This window comes from Vulpes lagopus, chromosome 12, assembly GCF_018345385.1.
Source record: "Vulpes lagopus strain Blue_001 chromosome 12, ASM1834538v1, whole genome shotgun sequence".
Classification (NCBI taxonomy): Eukaryota; Metazoa; Chordata; class Mammalia; order Carnivora; family Canidae; genus Vulpes; species Vulpes lagopus.
The window spans coordinates 70,558,467-70,585,429 of record NC_054835.1 but is presented as its reverse complement, the minus strand read 5'-3'; the positions used below and the strand labels follow the sequence as shown (position 1 = coordinate 70,585,429).

The window sequence follows — 26,963 nt, the reverse complement described above, 5'->3', positions numbered from 1 at the left end:
TGGTTGTGGTGTTAGGGTAACAGTGGCCACAGAGAGTGACTTGGAAAGTTCCCTCCTATTCTATTTACCACATTCATTCTTATATGTGAGTCTGCTCATGCCATTCCAGATCTGAAATGTTCATGCCTTTCCCATTAGCCATTCTAAGTCCTGTCCATCATTTGGAGCCAGTTCAAGGCCTCCTCATTCCTGAACCCTTTCTTAACTGCTCTAGTCCCAGAGTGAGCTCCCCCTTCCAAAAGCCCCTTCGGTTCTGAATGTGCTTATAGCTGAAATTTACTCTAAAGAGCTGTAGCTGAAATGAAATGGTAAATGCTGGGTGTGAGGTAGAAGCTGGAAGCAGGACAAGTGGAGTCCTAGTGAGTAGCAGAGCCTAAGGAGGGGAGGGCAGCTAAGGCAGGAAGACACCTGAGCCTGATGACTCAGGACCAGTAGAACAACTCAGGGCCATGGGACTAGAAGGCTGAGGCCTCTTGAGAGGCAGAACAGTGGATGGTGAAGAATGAACTCTTTACTGCTTAATTACTGACTCAGCAACTTATCAGCAAGTCACTATCTAGCCATAGTTTTCTTATCTTTGAAACTGCAATAGTGTCAGGAACAAGGTAAGAATGTCTACTCTTGCCACTTTTATTCAGCCTACTACTGAAAGTCCCAGCCAGGGCAATTAGGCAGGAAAAAGAAATAAAAGGCGTTCAAATTGGAAAGGAAGAAGTAAAACTGTCATTATCTGTGGATATGACTTTATATATGGAAAACCCTAAAGACTCCACCAAAAAAATCTGTTAGAACTGATAAATGAAAAAAAAAAAAAAAAAAAAGAACTGATAAATGAATTCTATAAAGTTGCAGGATACAAAATCAATATATAAAAATCTGTTGCACTTTTGTATACTAACAATGAACTATCGGGATCCCTAGGTGGCGCAGCGGTTTAGCGCCTGCCTTTGGCCCAGGACGCGATCCTGGAGACCCGGGATCGAGTCCCACGTCGGGCTCCCAGTGTATGGAGCCTGCTTCTCCCTCTGCCTGTGTCTCTGCCTCTCTCTCTCTCTCTCTCACTGTGTGCCTATCATAAATAAAAAAAAAAAAAAAAAAAAAACAAAAAAAACAATGAACTATCAGAAAGAGAATTAAGAAAATAATCCCATTTACAATTGCATCCAAAAAAAAGATACCCAGGAATAAATTTAACCAAGGAAGTGAAAGACCTGTGCACTGAAAATTATAAGACATTGCTAAAAGAAAATGAAGACATAAACAATGATATTCTGTGCTCATGGATTGGAAGAACTGTTAAAATGTCCATACCACCCAAACCTACAGATTCAATGCAATCCTTATCAAAATCCCAATGGTTTTTTTCACAGAAATAGAACAAACATTCCTAAACATATGGAACCACAAAAGACCCCAAATAGCCAAAACAATCTTGAGAAACAAGAACAAAGTTGGAGATACTACAATCCCTGATTCCAAACTACGTTATAAAACTGCAGTAATCAAGACAGTATGGTATCAGCATAAAAACAGACTTATGGATCAATGGTACAGAAGAGAAAGCCCAGAAATAAACACCTATGTAAATGATTAATTTATAACAAAGGTGGTAAGAATATATAATGGGGGAAGGACAGTCTCTTAAATAAATGGTGTACAGAAAACTGGATAGCCACATGCAAAAGAAGGAAATTAGACGACTATCTTATACCACGTACAAAAATAACTCAAAATGGATTAAAGACTTGAATGTAAGACCTGAAACCATAAAACTAGAAGAAAACAGGCAATAAGCTCATTGATATCAGTCTTAGTGATGATTTTTTAGATCTGACTCTAAAGGTAAGCACAACAAAATCAAAAATAACCAAGTGGGACTACATCAAACTACAAAGCTTCTGCACAGCAAAGGTAACCATTGACAATATGAAAAAGCAACCTACTGATTGGGAGAAGATATTTGCGTACCATATATCTGAAAAGGGGTTAATATCCAAAATATATAGAACTCCTACAACTCAATAACAAAAAAAACAGTATGATTAAAAAATGGGCAAAGGATCTGAACATTTTCCCAAAGAAAACATAAAGATGGCCATCAGTCACATAAAAAGATGCTAGCCAAGACTAATCAGGGAAACACAAATCAAAACCACAATGAGGTATGAATGTTAGAATGGCCATCACCGAAAAGACAAGAAATAACAAGTGTTGGCAAGGATGTGAAGAAAAGGGAACCCTTGTGCACTGGTGGGTCAAAATATAAATTGGTGTAGCAACCATGAAAACAGTCTGGAGGTTCCACAAAAATTATAAAAATAGAACTACCAAAAAAAAAAAATAGAACTACCATGTGATCCAGCAATTCCACTACTAGTATGCATTTATTTATTTATTTATTTTAAATTAATTAATTAATTTTTTAAAGCTTTTATTTATTTGTTTGAGAGAGAGACAGCGAGCACAAGTGTGGGGCAGAGGCAGAGGGAGAAGCAGACTCTCCACCTAGCAGCAAGCCCGATGCAGGGCTTGATCCTAGGACCTCGAGATCATGACCTGAGCCAAAGACAGATGCTTAACCAACTGAGCCATCGAGGTGCCCTCACTATTGGTATTTATCTGAAGAAAACAAAAACACTAATTTGAAAAGATACATGCACCTCTTGTCTACTGCAGCATTATTTAGACTAGCCAAGATACAGAAACAACCTAAATGTCCATAAATGGATGAACAGACGAAGAAGATGTTAAACACACACACACACACACACACAGGAATATTATTTAGCCATAAAAAATGAAATCTTGCCATTTGTGATAACATGAACATACCTTGAGGGTATTATGCTAAGTCAGAGAAGAAATACAGTATGATCTCACTAATACATGGAATCTAAAAACTACAACAAATGAACATGCAAAACAAAACTAATAAATACAGAAACAGATTGATGGTTGCCAGAGGGGAGGAGGTTGAAGAGTGGGTGAAAAAGGTGAAGGGGTACAAATTTCCAGTTATCAAATAGGTCATGGAGATGTACAGCATGGTGACTATGGTTAATAATACAATTATTTATATTGTATGATATATATTATTCTATGCATTGAATATATTATCAGTATCATGTACTTGAAAGTTGCTAAGAAGATAAATCTTAAAAGTTCTCATCAGGGGGATGACTGTGTGGCTCAGCGGTTGAGCATCTGCCTCTGGCCCAGGGCGTGATCCCAGGGTTCCTCTGGCCCAGGGCGTGGTCCCAGGGTTCCGGGATCGAGTCCCACGTCGGACTCCCTGCATGGAGCCTGCTTCTCCCTCTGCCTGTGTCTCTGCCTCTCTCTCTGCATCTCTCATGAATAAATAAATATAATCTTTAAAAAAAAAAAGTTCTCATCACAAGAAAAAAATTTTTTTGTAACTTTTGTATGGTAACAGATTGTGGTGATCATCTTGCAATATATACAAAATAATAAATCATTATGTTGTAAACCTGAAACACGGTATATGTCAATTATATTTCAATTTTTTAAATTTCAATTTCTGGAAGAAAGAAATGAGGATAATAACATCAATCTCATAGTGTGTGAACACTATGAGTTCACCTATGCAAAACACACTGCATTAAGCTCAACAAGTGGTGGCTTTAATAATATGCCATTGGATGTTCTCTGTGAAAAAAAAGGTTTGTGGTTAAAGGAGTCTTGGAAATGTTCCATACTGCATCTCCCTTCTCAGAGATTCCCAGGGCACATTAGCATAGTAAAAGCTCTGAAAAGTCCTATGTAAAGGATCCTATTTAATTTGTTTTGGCCAAGAATTCCCCAAACCTATTTTCTAAGCTGACCCTCTTCCCCTTTTTAAATTCAACACATTTGGGGAAATACAATTTTAGTTATATTTAATTAATAAAGGAAGTCTTAAATTGTTAAAAACTGAACATGTTTTACTATTTTGCTTTCCCCACAGGTATGTATAATTTAAAAGCTGCAGCCAAGGAGAAAAAAGGCTTATAACCTAGAGAAAGAACAGAATGCTTTAAAAGCCCAAAGGAAATGAGAAATTTCAGGCAGGAGGAAGATCAATAATGAGCTATTTTTGGCCATGGAGACACTTCTAGAATAACAGATTCTTGGAGTTTGACAGCGTGTTAAAGTTCAACTCCTTTAAATTCTCACCCAATGCGGAATTTCCCTTCATCAGTCCAAATCCTTGCTGGCGCATACCCAGCCTCCCGTTTTAGGCAGCTCTAGTACTTAGGAAATTCTCCCTCACCCTGGGCTGAAATCTGCCTCCATGGAACCTCCACCCAAGACGGTGCTAGCAGAATTTTGAGGTTTGTGTTTCAATGAGAGCTGTCCACCGTGGAGAGAGCAATAAAATGCACAGAGATTTTGTGAATCATTATACAATCTAAAGTAATATGATTATTAATTGAGCAGTAAATGGAAAATAAAAATTATTGGAAACACATTAATTATACTTTAGTAAAAAAAAAAAGGAAGTGTTGGAAACAGCATCTTTCATTTTCTCCATCTGTAAAGGGGGTGAATAATCAGAAATTCAGCTATACGGTAAGCAATGGATATAGAGTTTATTTTGCAGGTGGAGTTATTTTGCAACTGTCAATTTCTAAGAAGAAAAAGGAAACGTATATTTTAAATGACTCCTGTTTCTTGTCTTTTTAATTTAAAAAATAGGGGATCCTTGGGTGGCTCAGCGGTTTAGCGCCTGCGTTTGGCCCAGGGCATGATGCTGGAGTCCCCCGGGATCGAGTTGCACAACAGGCTCCCTGTATGGAGCCTGCTTTTCCCTCTGTGTCTCTGCCTCTCTCTCTCTCTCTGTGTCTCTCATGAATAAATAAATAAAATCTTAAAAAAATATTTAAAGAAACATTTTAAAAAACTCTTTACCCAAAGCTTATCCTTCCAGCTTCTTTTATTATAAAAATAAGTATTAAATAATTAAAATATAGTGTATGTCTCAAAAATATAGGTTTATTAACAAAAGCCAATAACAAGGACAGGAAATGTTTACTTGTATTTTATAAAAATGAAGCTGTTTGAAGCCCTATGGAATTCCAAGGCTTTGTACAACTTAAAGCCTATGGAAAACTCCAAGGGAGTAGATGGAATAGAACTTAGAGGGGAAGAGAACCCCCAGGATCCAGGCTCCTCTAAAGGTCCAAAGTCATTCAGTAAGCAATCAGGGATTTGGCAAAATCATAAAAAGGACAGGCTGTGTTTTCGCAGAACAGTCCTTTTAAAGGAGAACTTTCTAGACTCAACTTCATTCGCATTAAACTACTAGTTTGTCACATTTTAGTTATTTGTACACCTCATTCTGATACTCTGAGGCAAAAGGGTTTGCATTCCTGTTTTACAACCAAATAAACTGAAGTAAAATCAAAACATTCATACTGAACAATACTCAAGCATATATCAGTACATACTGAGATTCCAACAACTGGATGAATTCAGTGCTAGCTGTGTTCTTCTTTCAGTAAAATAATTTCCTTCAGTTTTCTTACTAAAGATAATGGAAAACAAATACAGGCCTGTGAAGGAAGAGTCAGTATTAGTCGGGACCCACAAATGCGGTGGCTGAACACTGCAGTTTCATGTTTCCTGCTTGCCTAAGAAGTCTGTAAGTTATGCTCAATGGCAGTGTTTATTACAATTTACTTACTGACACACAACACAGAGGATGTTTTTGTTCTCATCCTTGAATCATAGAAAAACCATCACAGATGACATTGTCAATTCCTTCCACACGTATTAGGGAAACTCATACTGTGCCAGGCATTCACAGGAAACGTTTTTGGAGCACCTAAAACAAGACCGAATAAAACCTGGTCCCTGACTTCATGGAACTGGCAGTCAAATGAGAGAGACAGACCAGCAAATCAGTAATTTCCATAGAAAGTGACAAGTTCTCTGCTGGAGCCAGGTGCCTGACGCTGGGGGAATACTGGCAAGGGTAAACTAATCAGATCAGGTCGTGGGAAGGGGCTTCTCAGAGGAGCTGACTTTAAGCCATCAGTAGCAGAGTTGAACCATCTCTGACTCCGATTTCAATTCCCAGCACTCAGGTGAGAAAGTACCTCCTGACCCTGCTTTTCTGAGTTCTTGACACTGTCATGGCCAGATTTATAGCCTGTGGTCTCAGAAGGAAAGAGAGGGAGAGGGAAGGAAGGGAAGAGAGGGAGGGAAGGAGAAAGGGAAGGGGTGAAGAGGGAAGCAAGAAGGAGAGACGGAGAAACAGAAAACAAAGAGCAGGGGTGCCCTGGTGGCTCAGTTGGGTAAGCCTCTGTCAGGCTCTTGGTTTTGGCTCAGCCGGTGATCCCTGGGTAGTGGGACAGAGCCCCCAGTGGGTTCTACATTCAGCTGGAGACCACCTGCGATTCTGTCTCTCCCTCTGCCCCTCTCCCTCCCTCTCAAATAAATAAATCTTTATTTCTCTCAAATAAATAAACAAGCCTTTAAAGAAAAAAGAAAAAGAAAACAATGAGTAGAAGTTACAAGTTTCGTGACAGGTTCCAGAAGCTGCTAGAGATTGCCAGAGGAATGAAGGGTGACCACTCAGTGCCTGAGCAGTCTGTGTTCTCAACATGGATGTCCCACCTAATCTGTGACCACCCTTTCTCTATGCCAAGCAACAGGACACGGGAATGCAGTCTCCTTCTATCCAGGTTAACTTGCTGAGCCAATGCAGTGGGGGTGTTGCCTCTACCACCAGTGAGGGCAGCAAAATGAAGGTGCAGGTCCCTGTGCTCTCCTGGAAAATGGGGTCAGACTCATTGCTGATCCCTACGGTGACTTCTCCACACAGAATGCACAAAGTACCCCATGTCTTCCACCTTCCCATAGATACAACACAGCTGTGATTCCACCCTTGCCTCCTCTGGAATCCCATTCTCCACCTTGGGACTCTGCCAAAGATCTGGAGGGTGGGGGTGGGTGGAGTATGAATTGTTACCTTAGATTGTCTTCCAGGGTCTCCTCATCTGAAGAGAAGGTCCCATTGCTGACACTCCGGGGAGAGCGAATCTTAGTCCCTGTTGACACCTCCTGGGACAACAAAGTGTCTTTCTTTTTCCTTCTGCCAAACAACTTCTTAAAAGGCTGGAATTTACCTCCTTTCTTCTTGTCTGTGGATTAGAAGATAAACATATGCTGCAGTTTGACAGAGCTGCACCTCTGAGCCTGAGAGCAAATTACAAGTGAGCTGCCTCTGGCCAAGGGAGCTGGGGCAAAGGGCGGCCATCATCAGAGTGAGTGAGCGACCAAGCCCTGTGCCAGCAACGGCAGGGCCAGCCCCTGTTTGGGCACAGTCAGGCAGAGACAAGCCAAGGGCATGGAAAGGCTTTTGCCACCAGGCTCCCAAAAAAGCACCTGGGCCAACACGGAGAGGTCCCAAGCATCAGAGTGGCCGCACAGCACCCCCGGGCACGTGCTACACAAAGGTGGTGCCTGCTTTCTTTAACAAAGCAGATGGCCAGTGCCCTTCTCCACAGAAGAAGCTGAGAAAACATGTTAAGTCAGACAGGTGCTTAAAAAAATGTATATACCTTTATGTATTTAACTTTATGTGCATGTGTGTGCATATGTGTGTGAGTATGTATATACATACACACACACACACACACACACACACTCCCCTGAAAATCACCCTGTTTTAGCCATTGTCAGATACGGAAGATAACTGCTAACTCTTGGCATAAGCTTTGCCCCCAATTCCCTCCACCTCTATATATTTCCAGTTTATTTCTTCTTTCTCCTCTTAAAATCCACTACAAAGAGTCCCAAAGGAGTTGCTATGAACATCTCTCCATATATTACTTCATCCAGTCAGGACCTAGGGCTTAGTGCCAGCATTTCCGACAGATATTTTAGTTAATACTGTTCAGTTCTGCTTCTTCAGTCACAAATCCATCCACATGACTCCGCTCCTACCTCAGGAAAGAAAGTGTGTATCACACTGTACCAGAAGCAGCATCTCTTCAGGTCCTTCCTTTTCTTTAAGAAGCCAGTCACCCAGTGGTCATCTTATTTTTAATTACTTAACCCTTAACATGCACCCCTGCTTCAAGAACTTTCCAAGTATTAATTTAGTTAATCCTCACAAAGACCGTATGAGGTTGATACTATTAACATCCCCATGTTACAGAAGAGGATCCTCAGGCACAGACAGATGAACTAACTTGTCTATGTCAGGGGAAATGTGTCTCTGAAGCTAGAGTCAGGAGCTCTGAGGGAAAAGAAAAGATGGAAGCTTGCAAAGCGTATGGAAAAGTACCTGCACAAAACACCTAGGTATGAGTCCGCATCTGAGTATCAGATACCCTGGACCTCTGCTGGCCAGAGAAAAATCGGCGTATAAAAATGAGGTTCAAGATGTGCAAGGTAATCATCTCATTTCTTTTAGTGATCTTCAGTTCTGGCCTTCCTGAGACCAAGTCTGAAGCACAGAAAAAGTGGTTTATTATTTTTTTTTAAGATTTTATTTATTTATTCAAGACAGAGAGAAAGACAGACAGGTAGAGGGAGAAGGCAGCTCTGTGCAGGGAGCCTGACGTAGGACTCGATCCCAAGTCTCCAGGATCACACCTCGGGCTGAACCGGCGGCACTAAACTGCTGGGCCACTGGGGCTGCCCAGAAAAAGTGGTTTAAACCTCTCTGCCCTAAACTGTAACATAAAACACTGAGAAAGCACACAAAACAGTTGCCAATCACAAAAAGACAACAGTCTGGGATCCTTACTATAGGTGCAAACAGACCTTCCAACCTCAGTGGCCCCTGAAACAATAATGAATTATATCACAACAAAAGGGCACTTGTTGTATCAGATGCCTCCCATCCACAATGTTCTGTGCCAGCTATGCAGTCCTCAAACCAGAGTTAAATTCTTTTCACTATGTTTATTTAAAAGACAAGAAGTGTGTGCAATACAATTGAAATCATAACACTTAAAAATGGTGGGACGTCTGGGTGGCTCAGTGGTTGCCTTTGGCTCAGGGTGTGATCCCAGGGTCCCAGGATCGAGTCTCACATGGGGCTCCCCCAGGTAGCCTGCTTCTGAGCCTGCTTCTCCCTCTGCCTATGTTTCTGCCTCTATCATGAATAAATAAATAAAATCTAAAAATTAAAAAAAAACACTTAAAAATGGTAAAAACAAACAATACAAATGGGAGGGTTTGATTTCAGACTGCTTGTTTGTTTTCAGTGGTTATTTATTCAGAAAAATAAGCCAGAGATTTTCATGACACCTACTTCTGGTTCCCATCAATAAATAATTTTTAAAAATTATAATCAATAGTCTCTGAAGACCATCAAAGAACATCAAGTGTTAAAAGAGCTGACCTTACATAAAATGAGTCAATTAAAAATTTTAAAAAATTTTAAAGTAAGACACTACAGGTATCATTATATTATATAGTTGGTCTTTGGCACTGACTGATGAAATAAATGAATTATTTTCTCTATGACTGTCCAAAGCTCAAAATATGCAAATGACACCTGATTTCTTGATTTGGCAGCATTATTATATATGGTCAAAGAATAATTTGTGCTACATTTTACTTATTTTTGAGGTGAAACTTTTCCTTTTTCCTTTCATATGGATTGCCTTTTTCCCACTACAGAAATATCTAGTCCTTAATTCTCTAATCAGAAATATTCTAAAAGACCATAGCAAAATTCTAAAAGTATCAGTTATGAAATCATTATCCCCAGTCTGGACCCACAAACCTAGCTTTTTAGCTAAGTAGATAATTTTAGATCATGTCAGAGTTTATTGATGGGGAAACAAATCAACACTTGCTCTGAAGTCAAGGTGGATTTGGTGGTCTTCAGTTGAGTTGGAACCAAGGGAGTTAACTATAATTACTAATTTACTAGATAAATTACAGTTTCTTACAGTAACAACAGGTGACTTGTGCATTTCACTAATGGGTGGTCTATACAGTCAGCCAAGGAGGCTGATATGTATTTTTTGTATTGCTTCAGTGTTCAGAATGGTGACAGCCATCATATAAAATTAGTCTGCATTGATCATATTGTTGGGGGAGAGCAAGTGAGTGAACAGAACCCGGAAGGAACTGAATACAAAGTTAAGGATGGGATAAAGACAGCCTTGGGGAGGACACCAGGGTATGGAAGCCTTAGCTGGGAGGTGAACTTGATAGGCTTCATGCAAGCACAGAATGGCCTCCCTCAGGCGCTTCGTCTGTAAAGCTGGCCCCATTTGAGGGCTGCTTGTGAACCAGGCACTCTGGCACTCTGTCCTGCACATTATATGGGCAATCATTTGTAGGAGTACACATACATTATCTAGGAAGATGTGTCAAAGTCCAAATGTGAGCATATTTCTCAAGGATTACTCCAGAAAGGCCATTTTAGCAATGCCTTTTTTTTTTATGCCTTAGTTATTATGGGAAAGGTAAAAGAACAGTAAAACCTATCTGAACTATCCATCCAACAACCAATCCTTCTTACCATGAGAAAAAGAGATTCTAGGCCTAAGAACACCAATTTCTCTTCAGAGGAGGAGTGAGAATGCAGAAACTTACAAGTATACTCCAGAGTCTTAGTGTTTGGTCACATCTGAGTTATAAAAAATAATTCCCCCCCAAAAAAAATAATTTTCCCCCTTCTCATTTCCAAAATACATTTCCTTTTTTTTTTAAGATTTTATTTATTAATGAGAGACACAGAGAGAGACATAGGCAGAGGGAGAAGCAGGCTCCTCGCAGGGAGCCTGATGTGGTACTCGATCTTGGAACTCTGGGATCACGCGCTGAGCAGAATGCAGACACTCAACCACTGAGCCACCCAGGCATCCCCTAAAATATTTCCTGTCAGAAATATATTTCATCTGAAATACAGTTTAAATATTTGTTTGTATGATTATTTTATTATTGATTGGGACAATTAATTTTCCAGGATTAATTTTGTTAAAAGACTCAGTAATTACATTTAGGCCCACCCTACATTCTGACACCAAATCATAACCAGGCAACGTTAATAGGAAATGAAATCTTATAAATCAGAGAGGGAGTTATACTTATTCGGTTCCCCAGTTTTACTCTCAAAGTTTGGTATAAGATCTCTTGCATCAAAAAAGTAACTAAATTTTATGAAATATTTGCAAATCTATGGCACAACAACCATTATAAAATCCTGAGCATATGTCTACCAATAGCCATTAAATTAACTATTTTGTGTCAGTTTATGATTTGGGGGATACCCTGTCTCCATAGAATCAACTGGATTAAGTGCATGGTTATCACCAGCAGCTATCTTCTTCATAGGTAACACCAACCCTTACTGTGAAAATTTTTGTACAGATAGGGTCTAAAAGATCAAAGCAATTTTGACAATGTAGTAAAGCACTTCTGCAATGGTAGTGTGAAATATTCCAAAATACAACTGCCATACATTAGAAGTGTAAGTACTTTAGCAAAGTCATATCCAACATTACTGTATTTGAGATGGCATTTTAGAATTTTGTAACACAAATCTGCTTTCACTGGGTGGCTGGTACGGGGTAGGGGGAAGGGAAGAGAGAAGGAATTCCTACTAAAATTTGTTTTTTACTGGCTGCAGCTAGTTAAGGGTTAAGTGTGTGGGCCCTAGAGACAAAGAATACATGGCCTGAATTCTGATCCCATCCCTTACTAGCCATAAAACATCTGCTTACCAGCCTCTCTGTACATTTACTGTCTTTTTTTTTAATTTACTGTCTTAAGTTGTAAGATTGAATTTATTGTAGAAAAGACAGTGGGTGCTGTATTTTCTTAATATTTCAGCAATTTTCTGTTGCAATTTTTCACATGAAAGAATCTATATATGCATATAGATTGCTTCAGGGATCACAGTAATTTTCATTCTTTAAGTACTGCATTGAATTAATTTATTTTCATCATCCAATAATTACTTTAGGGATTTTTTTTTTCATTTAAAAGAGTGCACATTATCCATTATTTCATGGATATAATTACATGCCATTTGATGGCTGCATCATCATAATTGCTAGTTTATATAGAATATTCTAAAAATTAAAAATCACTGGGCAAGTCAAGCAAATCTGCTTCATTTTCCATTTGTCATAAAGATGCAATTCTTACATTTTCATTTCTAAACCTAAAATAATAAAAATGTGCAATTTATCTGTATTGGATTTATATAGTATGCTTCCAAGTGAGAAACAGAATTTCCTATTGTAGTTCATTTTAAGCATCATAAGTGCCTTGGTTTGGAGTTTCTCAGAATGTGCTCTATGGTTGGTACCAGGTTCTTATTCAAAGACCAGTACATTTGAGAATCCATGTAAAATAAAGTTAAATATGTTTCTTTACTATGAGACCTTTCAGAGTCTTTAATATGCTGATATCATTACTGCTTTCCAAAAGAGGAGAGAATATGCAGTGCTTCCCAGAGTTCACTTTCTGGTATTGGTCATGAGTAGTGTTCCTCTGAAGATACCCTGGGAATCACTTTATTATTTCCTTCAAAAATCTCTTTTTAATTTAATTTTTAAGTTACCTTCATACCCAACGCAGGGCTCAAACTTATAACCTGAGATCAAAAGCCACATGCTTTACTAACTAAGCCAGCCAGGCGATCCTCTCTCAAAAATCATTTATTTTCTGTAGGTACCATATATTTCATACACACACCTCCCCTACAATCTACAGTGCACTGCTCAGTAAACTCAAGTGAGTTAACTGAAACATTTTGGTTAAGTAAGCCTAATATTTATGTAAAGTTCTGATTTCAATCATGTAAGTAAACAGTGCATGTTAGGACACAGTACACAACAACTGTCTGAATCCTGTAATCTAATTTAAAGGTAATTTCACGGGTAGCCCCTGTGGCTTAGTGGTTTAGCGCTGCCTTCAGCCCGGGGTGTGATCCTGGAGACCCAGGATCGAGTCCCACATCGGGCTCCCTGCATGGAGCCTGCTTCTCCCTCTGCCTGTGTCTCTGCCTCTCTCTTTCTGTCTCCGTGTCTCTCATGAATAAATAAACAAAATCTTAAAAAGAAAAATAAAGGTAATTTCACAACATCTTCTTTTGGCTCTGGAATATCAGAATATTTTTGAGAAGAAACTGTTCAGTTAAAAAAGATTACTAGAGGGGCACTTGGGCAGCTCAGTTACTTAAGCATCTGACTCTTGATTTCGGCTTGGGTCATGATCTCAGGGTTGTGAGATCAAGCCCCATGTTGGGCTCCCACTCTGGGCATGGAGACTGCTTAAGATTCTCTCTCTCCCTCTCTTGAAAAAAAAATCACTAGAAGTACAGTGATACACAAGCACTTGGTAGTTATCACATTTTTACTGTGTCCAGTTTCCCAGTACATTCTGACTAAAGAGTTGGCAACATGTCAGGTAGGCAGCACCCTCCAGTGCCATATCATAAAAAGGCTAAGGACTGAGATTCTCCTTCTAGAGAGGAGGGAAGGGGTATCAATGGTGGCTGTCAAGTTACATGAGGGAAGAAGGAAGAGTTGTTTCTTTTTCTGGGGAAGCACAGGGGGAAGCAGATATTTACTGTTGTGCTGATTCAGAAAATGAAGAGACAAGATCAATAATATTCTTTTATAAGAGGGCAGGGGTGGCTAGAACAAATGGTGAGAGGTCCACAGATGGTAGTGACTGGCTTTCACAAGTCAGGGGGCACAAACAGAGCAGGTGGTGACTGGCCCATATCAGGGAATACCAGGTCCTGGACACAGGCTATGGCATATGTTGTAGATCTGAGATGGGCCTAAGGTTTGGATTTGCTATTTCCTCAGACAAAAATATCATCTTCTTCCTTCTCAATTTGATGAGGTTCTATTCATTTTTCAAGACCTATGTCCTTGAAGCCTTTCCCAAGTCACTAAGCCCAATAGTAATTGGCCACACCTTCCTCTGGCTTCCATGTGCTTTGCTCACCCTTCTTTTGTGCCACACCGTTATGTTATGAACCTAACTGCTGAACTGTGTCCACTCAAAATTCATACGTTAAAGTCCTAACCCCCAAGTACCTCAGAATATGACTGTATTGGAGATAGAGTCTTTAAAGAGCTAATTAAGATAAACGGAGGTCATTAGGTGGGCCCTATTCAAATATGACTGGTGTCCTTATAAAAAGAGATTTGAAAAACAGATACACATAAAGGAAAGGGCATGTGAGGAATACCTCTCTGCCTTTGCCTAGAGAATTCCCAACTGTTAGCCCAAGCACATTCCAGGTGTCATGTTCCTTGGATAGATGTCCTTACACTCTCTGGCCAGAAAGAATGACTCTCTCTCCTCTGTTCTCCGTTTGTGCATGCACAGACATCTACTACAATACCACAGAGCATGCTATAGCTCCTAGACTGCAAGTTCCCTGGGTACAGGGACTGAACCTTGCTTATTCTACATCTACAGCGCCCACCATGATGCCTGGAGCACTCAATAAAACGTACCTACTATTCCCTATCTCCTTCAGAGTAGATGTGTTTTAGAAATCAGAATTTTTCAGATTGTATAAGGGTGTATTTAGACCCCAGGGGGTCTGTGACAATTCATAATCAAATGTAGGATTTCTGAAAAACACCTTTATTCATTTTAAGTTTTGCTAATATATACACCTGTGCCAAACTTCCAAAGAAGTTTGAGATTTTGAAAATGCAGATAAGGGATGGTGATCTCTTTATGTAGTATATTAAAAGTACTTGTTTTGACAATGCAAATGTGTTCAAGCGTGAATGATCTAGGGTACCTCACCCACAAGAAACATGAGGTGAATACAGATAATTTCACCCAGTTAAAGTGAGATATGTAGCAAAATGCACACATGCACACCCCTCAAATACCTACCAGTTACCCCAGGTTGCTGCTTGTGTCAGGAGATGCATTCATACAACACATGTGGCATTGCAGCTGCTGTCCAATTTCAGATAACCTGCCTTCCCCTACCTCACAAGCTGCAGCGCTTCTAATGTGTTGGTCCACAAGCAAACTTCAGGTCTTTTTCAAGGCTTACATATTTATTATAGTATTTACATATTTCATTATAATTTAATATGTGGAAAGCAACTACTTCTTTTAGTAGGGTCCTATTCTTTTAAAATATGTCAGTGAAAATAAAATAAAATATGTCATTGATAAATTTTTCGTGTGTTGTGTTAAATATCCTATTTTTCCCAATAGACTTTGTTTTCATTTTGCAATTTTGCATAACATGTTGATTTTGGGCAATGTTTAGGTCACATAACAGCAGCACTGACTGTAAATACCTACACAAAACCTACTGAATTATGTCTGTACTTAACCCAGATCTAGGTAAGGGCCTATCAAAATGACAACAATTTGGCAGGTTTTTGGGGCCTATTATTTCTCAAAACCACATCAATTTTTAAGTTTTCTGTTTTTCCCAGTGGTCTGTCTCAGAACGCCCTTTTATATGTCTTACAACAATTCACAAGCAAAACGAAATGATATTTAGAAATAGTAACAGAGGCAGATATATGATTGCTAATGTGAAGTCTGTGTCTGGACACATTTCTCCCACACGCTAGAATATGTGTGGGTGCTGGTTCTTTTCACTGCCAAATTGTGCCACTTGAGTTTCAAAGAGTGCTGTGAATACAAAAAATCAGGCTGACTTTGAGTGGAAAAAATTGGCAAGTAGGAGTTGCCTGCCACTTTACCCCGCATATTTAGTGTAGTAGGACAAAAGTTTTAGGGACATCAGAGGCTGTATTGATCAGGGTTTAATCAGAGAAACAGAACCAGTAGGAGATAGAGGTAGAAACATGCGTGCACATGTGTAAGATATATTAAAGGATTTACTGCAAGGAATTGGCTTAGACCAGGTGGTGGCTGGCTAAGCAAGTCTGAAATGCACAGGGCAAGTCCTCAAGAAGGAAGGCTAGAATTCAAGAGCACAGACTGCAACTGCTGTTCACAGATGGAATTTCTTCTCTCAGGGAAGGCTCAGTCCTATTTTTAAGGCCTGTCTATCTATTAAGATGGAGAGAGAGAATCCCAAGCAGCCTCTTCACCCAGCACAAAGCCTAGTACAGCACTCCATCTCACAACCCTGAGATTGTGACCTGAGCCAAAATCAAGAGTCAGACAACTTAATTGCCTGAGCCACCCCAGGTGCCCCAAGGCCTCTCAATTTAATGATTCAGGCTCACTCAGATTATCTTTTTTTTTTTTTTAAAGATTTATTTATTCATGAGAGACACACAGAGAGAGGCAGAGACATAGGCAGATGGAGAAGCAGGCTCCCTGAGGGGAGCCTAATGAGGGACTCAATACCAGGACCCCAGGATCATGCCCTGAGCCAAAGGCAGATGCTCAACCACTGAGCCACTCAGGTATCCCCCCTCAGATTATCTTGAATAATCTCCCTTATTTTAAATCGATGAATTATGGACTTTCATTATATCTCTAAAATACCTTCACAGCAATAGTTCAATTAAACAGTATTTGTGTTTGACTAAACAACTAGGGACAAATTAACACATCAAAATGATCATCACACTCTGGGACACAAAGGAATGGCTCAGCTGGTTAAGTTTCCCACTCTCGATTTCGGCTCAGGTTGTGAAATCAGGGTAGTGAGATGGAGCCCTGCATCACACTGAGTGCTCTGGGGGAGTCTCCTTGAGATTCTTCCTTTCCCTCTATCACTCTCCCTGCTCAGGCAAGCACTCTCTACACAAAAAAAATCTTTAAAAAAATAATCATCACACTTCATCCTTTGTCAACCTGGCAACCATATACATCTCCTTTAACCATATTTAATCTCCAAATAAAGTCAGTAACAAAGCCATACTTCCACTAACATGGTACCAATATCCCACATACATTTGAAAACACACTAACTTGCTCCCTAGAAGAGGATGCAAAGTCCTTGAGTAATATTCACACTTCTCCTATAACTACATACTGAGGTATGCTATTATTAATATATCTTACATTAAAGGATAAGGAGAGGAAAGGGAAGAAAACAAAAATATTTGATTAATATATATACAACCATATTCATTACAAGATATGGAAGAAATACCCATACTATGGGTCCTTGTTTTGGCAACTGGTCATGTGGTCATAGCTTTCTTTATATGCATATGCATGTTTACATGAATACATGTATGTAGTCTTTCTATGTAATCTCTGGAGCCGTCTTGTTCCACTACCCATTCCACATTCCTTATGTCCTTGGCAAGGAACTCGGTTGGCTAGGTTCTCTGGATGGTAAGGAGACACTACATTCCTGAAGAACCTGGGCCATTAGCTGTCCTGAACTGGGCTGTTGTAGTTTTCTATTACTCCAGAGGACCCGGGAGTACTAGGAGATGCCATAAAACATCTATATTCCAGACATACTCTTCCTTATTACCTCTATTATGCAATTGCAGCCCAATTTTTTTGTTGGTAGTCAGGATTAATCACTCTGGCCAGTACAGTTACCCCCTTCTTTACCTGCTCACTCAGAGTCATGAGGAGCCCCTGAGGCTGGGTGACAGTCTCAGTTCAATGGAATCACTGTATGTCCCCTTGTGGAAGCATTCCTCCTACCGTAACTAAGAACTCTAGACAAGCAGAACCTTAGGTCAAGGGGATAGCAAATGAAAATTTTCCTAGGAGGTTACTAGGAGTAATAGTGACCATTTCTACTTCTACTCCTTTATTCTTAGACCCATGAAGCCTGGCTGTGAGAGTCCCAGCCCTAGTATTGCCACTTAGCTGGTACTGTAACTGAGTCTTCTAAAGGCTATTCCACCAATTTATCAAGCCAGCCACTTCAGAATGATGGGAACATGGTAGGATCAGGGAATTCCATGAGCATAGGCCTATTAAGCTCCTTGATCAGAAGTGATGTCTGTGTCAAATACCATTACAGCAATAAGGTATTCGTAAGTCCACAGATGAGTTTTGGCAGAAGCACTATGTGCAAAAAAGGTGAATCTGTATCCAGAATAAGTGTCTGTTCTAATAAGAACAAAGTGGTGCTCCTTCCATGATGGAAGTGGTCCAGTCTAATCAATCTGTACCAGGTAGGTAGCTGTTCATTCCAGGGCATGGTGTCATATTGGGGACTCAGTGTAGGTCTCTGTTGACTTGGCTGGTGGAAGTCAGTGTTGCTGACCTCATGCATAACTTCCATCCTTGTCACTATTGTATCCACAGGCCCACTGACAAACAGATGGGGAAAGAGGCTGATAGATTCTCCCAAAATGTGTCATCCAATGCACTTCATTATTAAAATCCTCCTGAGGTCATCATTTAGTTAGTGTTCACATGGGACACGAATATCCTGAAATCCTTGCCCATTCAGAGATGTCTACCTATATACTTCTTCCAGAGACCTCTTTGTCACCAATTTTCCAATAATAATCCTTCCAAATCTCTGACCATCTAAATAAACCACTGGCTACTACCTATGAACTATTTTATAGACTTGTACCTTTGGCCATTTTTTCTTATAAACAAAACAATCAGACGTACTGATTGAAATTCTGTCCACTGGGAGGATTCCCCTTCACTGTCCTTTGGGGGCTGTCCCAGAATGGGGCTACAGAATTACAGCTTTTGAATGGTGCCTCAATATTATGCAAAACTGTCCATAAACCAGGACTAAGTTTTCTTTTTCTCAGTTAACTAGTCATAGAGATCTCCCCATGAGGTTGTAGGTACAGAATGTGAGAGAGAAGGCAGTGTAGCAGGAATGGGGACCGTAGGTAATTAGGCCACTTCCTCATGTAACTTACTTGTGCCTTCTGGGCCTGCTCGAGCCTGTCTTGCATATTCTACTTCCTTTTGATAATGGAATACTGTGCACACCCAGCTTTATGACTTGGTAGGTTAGGCAACACCCAGTTCATGATGGGCAGCTCAGGTCACATGATAATTTGATGGTGCAAGGTGAAATGTTTAGTGTCTATTAAGCCAAAAGCTGTTTCTCAAAAGACATAGAGTTATCTGCAGAGGATAGTAGAGTTCTATCCCCAAATCCTGAGTGTTTGCTGTGACTCATATAGAACCTGCCAAAGGCTCCAAATAGTATCCCTCTCTGTCAGTGACGTTCAAGTACCTCTGGATCTGCTGGACCAAATGGCAGAGCAGTTTGCATGGCAGCCTGGACCTGTTACAGAACCTTCTCTTGTTCTAGGCATTACTAAAAATTAGCAGATCTTTGATCACTCAGTAAGTGGCCACACGCAAAAGAGGAATAGGCTGCTTCCCAAAACCAAAGATACCTACTAGGTGTTGTGCCTCCTTCTGGTGGTTGGACAGGCCAGATGCAACAATTTCTCTTTTACCTTAGGGGAGATATCACAACATGCTCCAGACCAGTAGACCGCTAGCAGTTTTGCTAACATGAAAGGCTCCTGAATTTCAGTGGGATTTATTTCCCATTTTCTGGCATGAAGATGTCTTCCCACTTTGTCTAGAGTAACTGCTACATCCTGCTCAGCTGGTCCTATCACCATGTTTATAAGTTTTTAGCCTCTGTAATATCATTTTGTATTAGTGATTTCTTTGAAAAACAAGCTCATTTTTAAAAGACTCAGTATCTCAGTGAGGTACCCCTGAACTAGTTTCAAAGTCTTTGTGTCCTTGCATCAATACCTTCATTAAATTGAGAGCTGGGTGGCACTGATAAACCAGAACTAAGCTCTGAAGAATGTAATGTTGAGGACTGTCAAGTAGAGGACATTTAGTAACTTGGATGGCTATAACTGTAAATGAGCTCAGTGGTTAGACAGCTGGAAATCATGACAAAAATTGTAGTAATTATTGATAATACAGAGACTCAATAAAGGTTTGTGCAATAATTATTTAGTTACAGATTTCAGGAGGATTTGATTCACTAATAATTTTTTTTTAACCTACAGGCCGGTGTAATCTTAGTTCCTGCTGGATAGAAAGTAAGTTTGGGGTCAAATTCTCAAACCATGACTGAATATATAAATGTTCTTAGAGAAAAGGATAGAAGTCCCTAGTTCTACTATGTGAGCATCAGTTCTTAATAAGCTTAGCTGAAACTCCTGATGGTACCAGCAGCAAGTGGACCAAGGTCAAAGTGACATTAAAGTGTTGTAGACCCATCAGGCAAGGTGTTTGTGGCTTGCATAGATGACCTATGAAAGACAGATCCCAGGAGTAGCAGAATGAAACCGTTGAGTGTTCAGATGGTCTAAGAAAGGAGTAAGAACTCACCTGGTCCTCTGTGCCTAAGGGTAGAGCTGCTCTGTTATCATTTCTGAGAACAGAAAGAAATATTTTCTTAAAAGATTTTTAAAAATTCTAGTCTGTCTCAGTGTTCCAGATTGTGTCAAGTAGTCCTGTCAAGCTATTCTTCCTTGATCTGAACCCCATTCTCTTGTGCTGATGCTAAGTTTATTTCATTTGCTCCTTATTCAGTTCTCACTGGAGAGCACTAGGCAGGGATGACACATTTCTTTGAGAATCACTGTCCTCCCCCTGGATTTCTCCTTCCCAGACTAACTCTTGGTCAATAGCTCAGACAGGTAACAGATTTACTCTGGCACTGCTCCATTCTAGGGAGAAATTTAAAAAAAGATACCACTACCAGTTTTGTAGGATTTTTCCATTAATTCATGCACTAGACATTGGTAGAATGGCAACCCAATTCTGCGATTCCAAGGGTCAATGATTTAAATTTTCACCTGTATCTTGGATGTAACGTCTCTCTGACTACCAGGTCTGTGTGATGTGGGAGTAGGGGAGAAAACCAAAGCTGCCCTTTCTCCTTTCATGGTTGGGAATCACTTTTGTGAGGCAATCTAGGTTCTGTAGTGACAAGTGTCTTAGAAATGCAAATGTTTGTCATGCAACTCACTGTCCGAAATGAGTCACTTCAAGGAGTCAAAGGAGCTCCACAACTACCATCAGGACACTTTACAACGGTCACTCCTAAACCACAAACGTTGTGGCTTGAGTTTTGTTACCTAAAGGCAGCCCCTCTGGGCAAATATTGCTGCTTTTCTGTTTATGTCTGTTTTAGCATCACCAAGTCCAACAATGGCTAAAACTGACATTTTTTGTTTACTGTTTCTTCCCAAAGGAGAAATGCTCTTCACTTCAAGATGTTGTGTGAATATGGGGAAATGAGCTCCCGAGTCTGAAGATCTGGGCTTATTTTTTTTTTAATTGGAGTTCAATTTGCCAACATATAACATATCACCCAGTGCTCATCCCGTCAAGTGCTCCCCTCAGTGCCTGTCACCCAGTCACCCCAATGCCCCGCCCACATCCTTTTCCACCATCCCTTGTTTGTTTCCCAGAGTTAGGTGTCTCTCATGTTCTGTCACCCTCACTGAGATTTCCCACTCATTTTCTCTCCTTTCCCCTTTATTCCCTTTCACTATTTTTTATATTCCCCAAATGAATGAGACCATAGAATGTTTGTCCTTCTCTGATTGACTTACTTCACTCAGCATAATACCCTCCAATATCACCCACGTCGAAGCAAATGGTGGGTATTTGTCGTTTCTAATGACTAACATTCCATTGTATACATAGTCCACATCTTCTTTATCCATTCATCTTTCGATGGACACCGAGGCTCCTTCCACAGTTTGGCTATTGTGGACACTGCTGCTATAAACATCAGGGTGCAGGTGTCCTGGTGTTTCACTGCATCTGTATCTTTGGGGTAAATCCCCAGCAGTGCAATTGCTGGGCTGTAGGGCAGTTCTATTTTTAACTCTTTGAGGAACCTCCACACAGTTTTCCAGAGTGGCTGTACCAGTTCACATTCCCACCAATAGTGCAAGAGGGTTCCCCTTTCTCCACATCCTCTCCGACATTTGTTTTCCTGTCTTGTTAATTTTCACCATTCCCACTGGTGTGAGGTGGTATCTCATTGTGGTTTTGATTTGTATTTCCCTGATGGCAAGTGATGCGGAGCATTTTCTCATGTGCTTTTTGGCCATGTCTATGTCTTCCTCTGTGAAATTTCTGTTCATGTCTTTTGCCCATTTCATGACTGGATTGTTTGTTTCTTTGCTGTCGAGTTTAGTAAGTTCTTTATAGAGCTTGGATACTAGCCCTTTATCTGATATGTCATTTGCAAATATCTTCTGATTTGGGCTTATTTAGTCACCTTTGCCATTTGCTAGCTTCTTGGGACCTCAGCTTCCACATCCACAAAATGAAGTGACAGAGTCATATACTACCTAAGGTCGCCTGCCCAATTCCAAAATTCTATGAACTGTTTCCTTGAAAAGCAAGGCAATTTTGAATATATTCTAACTCATAAAATTTGTAACTCTTTCCATAAATTATCTATTAATTATATTCATTATAGGGGCAGCCCCGGTGGCGCAGCGGTTTAGTGCCACCTGCAGCCCGGGGCGTGATCCTGGAGACCCGGGATCGAGTCCTGCATCGGGCTCCCTGCATGGTGCCTGCTTCTCTCTCTGCCTGTGTCTCTGCCTCTCTCTCTCTAGCTGTGTCTCTATGAATAAATAAGATCTTTAAAAAAAATTATATTCGGGGATCCCTGGGTGGCGCAGCAGTTTAGCGCCTGCCTTTGGACCAAGGCGCGATCCTGGAGACCCGGGATCGAATCCCACATCAGGCTCCCGGTGCATGGAGCCTGCTTCTCCCTCTGCCTGTGTCTCTGCCTCTCTCTCTCTCTCTCTCTCTCTCTCTCTATCATAAATAAATTAAAAATTTTTTTAAAAAAAGCTTCTTAAAAAAAATTACATTCATTATATTTTGTCTACTCGGCGACTTCCCTGACTCTCCTCTCCCCGAGTTGCGGAACCTTGCCAGAGGGTGCTGGCAATAAAGCTCATCCTACGGATTAAAAATAAAAATGTCTACTCCTGGCTTGTCTCTAAATGATGCTGCTTTTGTTACCATGTTTATTTAGGAAAATTGACATTTGGCGCTTGGGAGAAGCAATAACATAGTTTCCAAGTTGGTAAAAGAGGACAATCATCATTCCTTCTCTTTGTGTCAGGATCCAGGTCCCTAGATTAGGAATGACAACACTGATGGAGAAGGAACCTAGAATTTGAACCCCCAACCTCCATCACCCCATCGCCATCCTGAGGTCTGACTCAGTGAAGTTTTCTAAGAAAAGTGACTAAAGTGTGGGCCTCAAATCTTTTTTTATTTATTTATTTATTTTTTTTTTTATTTATTATAGTCACAGAGAGAGAGAGAGGCAGAGACATAGGCAGAGGGAGAGAAGCAGGCTCCATGTACCGGGAGCCCGACGTGGGATTCGATCCCGGGTCTCCAGGATCGCGCCCTGGGCCAAAAGCAGGCGCCAAACCGCTGCGCCACCCAGGGATCCCGTGTGGGCCTCAAATCTAAGCAGAATCCCTATCTGATTTTCTTGGTGTCTTGTATATTCAAGAATCTATGCCCTACCTGGACTCTTACTCTACCTAATAACCCTACAATTTTATACACTGTCTACTAAACTCTCTGCCCGTCTACAGAGAAGCAATACTCTTCTATCCAGCACAGATCAATGTTACCTCCGCAAGAGCCCTATTTCATGATGTTTATTCAGTGCAGATCCCAGACCATGACTAATGAACAAATACTGCAGTCCTACTGTGTACTGAGCACTGAACTGGCGTATCACAGGAATTCTTCAGTTTCTGACACCTGCTAGTACTCAAAATTTAGGAGAGTAAGTTGCTTTTCAAAATTCACAAAGTTTTTAAGATTCTGGCCTCCTGTGAGAAAAAGCTGGAGTCTTACTAGGAGAAAACTCCCTGATAGCAGCTAATAGAGCCCTCTCTACCTGAAGGTCCAAAGGGTTTTAGTGATAGTGTTGGTGGTCAGGAAGGTGGTACACTGGGGATGAGCTGAAGAGGTTGTAGAATCTTCCCTTGAGGGCATGTGAAGCCCAACAATGTTTGGACTAAGGTGAATCCTCAGGCCAGTGTCTTTCAAATAATAGACAACCCATTTAGTGGGCCATGACCATGAGTCCTTTATTTTTTTTTTTTTAAGATTTTATTTACTTATTCACAGAGAGAGAAAAGCAGAGACACAGGCAGAGGGAGAAGCAGGCTCCATGCAGGGAGCCTGACGTGGGACTCGAACCCGGGTCTCCAGGATCATGCCCTGGGCTAAAGGCAGCGCTAAACCGCTGAGCCACCAGGGCTGCCCCCATGAGTCCTTTAAAACTAAGCAGAAAAGAAAAGAAGGGAATAACGTGGAATACAAAAGAGTGAGCTCTATTTCGTGAAACTTGTTTCTAGTTTTTATATATGTATGTTTGTATACATGGCCTTATACATACATATGTTCTGATATAAAACATATTTCTTTCTTTAGATCAAGTCATAAATATTTGAGAAACGCTAATCAAGAAAAATTGCCACACGTCCCAGTAAGTTAGACATTTAGATGCCTACAGTCAACAACTATTTGTCAACACAAGCCACTATATACGGGGAGTCACTTTGGCTAAAGGAAGATGAGCTACTAAAGCCAGAGCTGATGTGTGCATACTGTTGAAATTTCAACTTAGGCTTTGATCTTTTTGTTTCTCAAGTACTGAAACTATCTCAGGGTTGAACAGAACCTCCCACTTTTTAGTTAAAGAAGAGAGCTTTAAGAGGTAAACAAACTTAACTTTGGAGTCTCTTCATCTTTCTACCTGCTACTTCCCTCAACTTGACTTTCATTTAAAAAGAAAAAAAAAAAAAAGAAGAGAGCTTTATTAAATTTGAGATTCTGTGCCTGCTGAGCTTGGTTTGGGCATAACTTAAAAACTCATAATTTGTGGCATAACTTTAAAAAAGTACTATGCTTTACTTTTGTATATGTTTTGCCTTTTACAGAAAATTCCTGAAATATACAATTTCATGCAGGAAATAAAATCTGTATGCACCAGATTCATTTCTGCTGAATCACATTATTTGGTATTTTTCAAGTGCCTTTTATATAACAATTTCAAGGGCATGATGGTGAAGTCACTACCTGCTTTCTACATCAGACTGGAGAAGCTAAGTTAGCTGAACAAGATCAGATGCCAAGAGTAAAGAAACCAGGTCTCTGTATTCTGAGCCTGATCTCCAGCCATACAGAGAGACAGGCACTGAGGTCAGAAGATAGGCTGGTGCAGAATATTCCATTCTTCTCCATAAGTTTTTCACAGATTCCTTTCCAAGACCAATATCCAAAGTACTGATGAAACAAAAGGGTTTTAGGCAGAAGACTGAAGATCATTCTGGTACCATAAGTTGGAAGCACTATATTATGTTCCCTCATACAACATGTGGGAAATCTAACTTCCAGAACTGCACAAAACGTTCAAAGGGATACATGCACCTCTGTTTATAGCAGCATTATTTACAATAGCTAAATTATGGAGGTAGCCTAAATATCCATCAATTGATGAGTGGAAAAAGAAGATATGATACATACACACACACAGGAATATTATTCAGCCATGAAAAATAATGAAATCTGGGATCCCTGGGTGGCGCAGCGGTTCGGCGCCTGCCTTTGGCCCAGGGCGCGATCCTGGAGACCCAGGATCGAATCCCACATCAGGCTCCCGGTGCATGGAGCCTGCTTCTCCCTCTGCCTATGTCTCTGCCTCTCTCTCTCTCTCTCTCTCTGTGACTATCATAAATTTAAAAAAAAAAAAAAAAATGAAATCTTGCCATTTGCTAACAACATGGATACAGCTATGCTAAGCAAAGTCAGTCAGAGAAAGACAAATACCATATGCTTTCACTCAGATGAGAAATTTAAGAAATAAAAAAAATAAAAAAAATAAAGAAATAAAACAAATAAAGTGAGGGGGGAGAAAGAGAAGCAAACCAAGAAACAGACTGTTAACTACAGAGAACAAACTAATGGTTACCAGGAGGGGTAAGATACTTGGGGGAATAGGGGAAATAAGTGAAGGGGATTAAGGAGGGCACTTGTGAGGAACACCGGAGAAGTGCTGGATCACTATATTATACACCTGAAACTAATATTAACAAACTGGATTAGAATGAAAACTCAAAAAAAAAAAAAAAACAACAAAAAAGAACTACACAGAATGAGGATATGAACAGATTCAAGAAATATTTAGACACATTTATTAATGGTAAATTCCCAATGGTAACTGAGGACAATGAAAAATATTTCAAAATATGTTTGTAATCAAATGAAGTTTATAGCAGAAAGGGCAGATGCTATTTTTTTCCCCATAAATAAGAATTCTAGCAAACTTTATTAAACTTTGGCTATGTGCCAGGCTTGAAATTTTACATGTAATAATATCACAAGCACTCTGTAAGTTACTATTTTCCACATTTACAGGTGAGGAAGGGGAGTCTTGGAGAGGTAAAATTATTTGGCCAGTGTTAATAAGGCTAATATGTGGCATTGCTGAGAGATTTAAACCGAGTCTAATTCCAAATCCCACATTCTTAATCATTCTGCTGCATTCCAAAAGTGTGTCTTGGAGACGTCACATGATTGAGACCTCACTGTATATGAAGCAAATGGCCTCTGAAGGGTTTGAGTATCAATTCACTTACTGTCTATAAGACTTTTAGTGAGGGGATCCCTGAATGGCTCAGCAGTTAAGCATCTGCCTTTGGTCCAGGGCGTAGTCCTGGAGTCCCGGGATCGAGTCCCACATCAGGCTCCCTGCATGGAGCCTGCTTCTCTCTCTGCCTGTGTCTCTGCCCCTCTCTCTGTGTCTCTCATGAATAAATAAATAAAATCTTTAAAAAAAAAAAGACTTTGAGCAAGCTCCATAATCTCTTAATTTTCTGTTTTCTTGTCTATAAAATAGGGATAATAGTAATATGAAGCTTACTGATTAAATTAAGTGCTGCATATAAAGCATTTTGCAGAATATCTGGCACTTAGTACTCAAGAAACATTAGCTATTACAGTGCTGGTACTGAGTATTAAGAAATTCACTGAATTAATGAATAGATACATATTGACCTTTATGTGGCATCTCT

General features: G+C 40.2%; 1 protein-coding gene across 7 annotated transcripts in view; it reads right to left on the bottom strand.

Annotated features, from left to right (window-relative positions):
* The window catches only part of CRACD (capping protein inhibiting regulator of actin dynamics), a 277,301-nt gene that overhangs the window by 49,372 nt on the left and 200,966 nt on the right, over nt 1-26,963 (bottom strand). For 3 of the 7 annotated variants that reach the window (XM_041724742.1, XM_041724747.1, XM_041724743.1), the window contains 2 exons: nt 6,974-7,145; nt 5,684-5,824 (listed from right to left, as the gene is read on the bottom strand). The exons of 1 other annotated variant lie outside the window; for it this stretch is intronic. In XM_041724742.1, the coding sequence (XP_041580676.1) occupies nt 5,684-5,717 (34 nt within the window). In that variant the 5' untranslated portion in view covers nt 5,718-5,824; nt 6,974-7,145. Of the gene's footprint in view, nt 1-5,683; nt 5,825-6,973; nt 7,146-26,963 lie in introns of those variants that run through there. 3 more of the 7 variants (XM_041724744.1, XM_041724748.1, XM_041724746.1) reach the window with 2 other exon arrangements.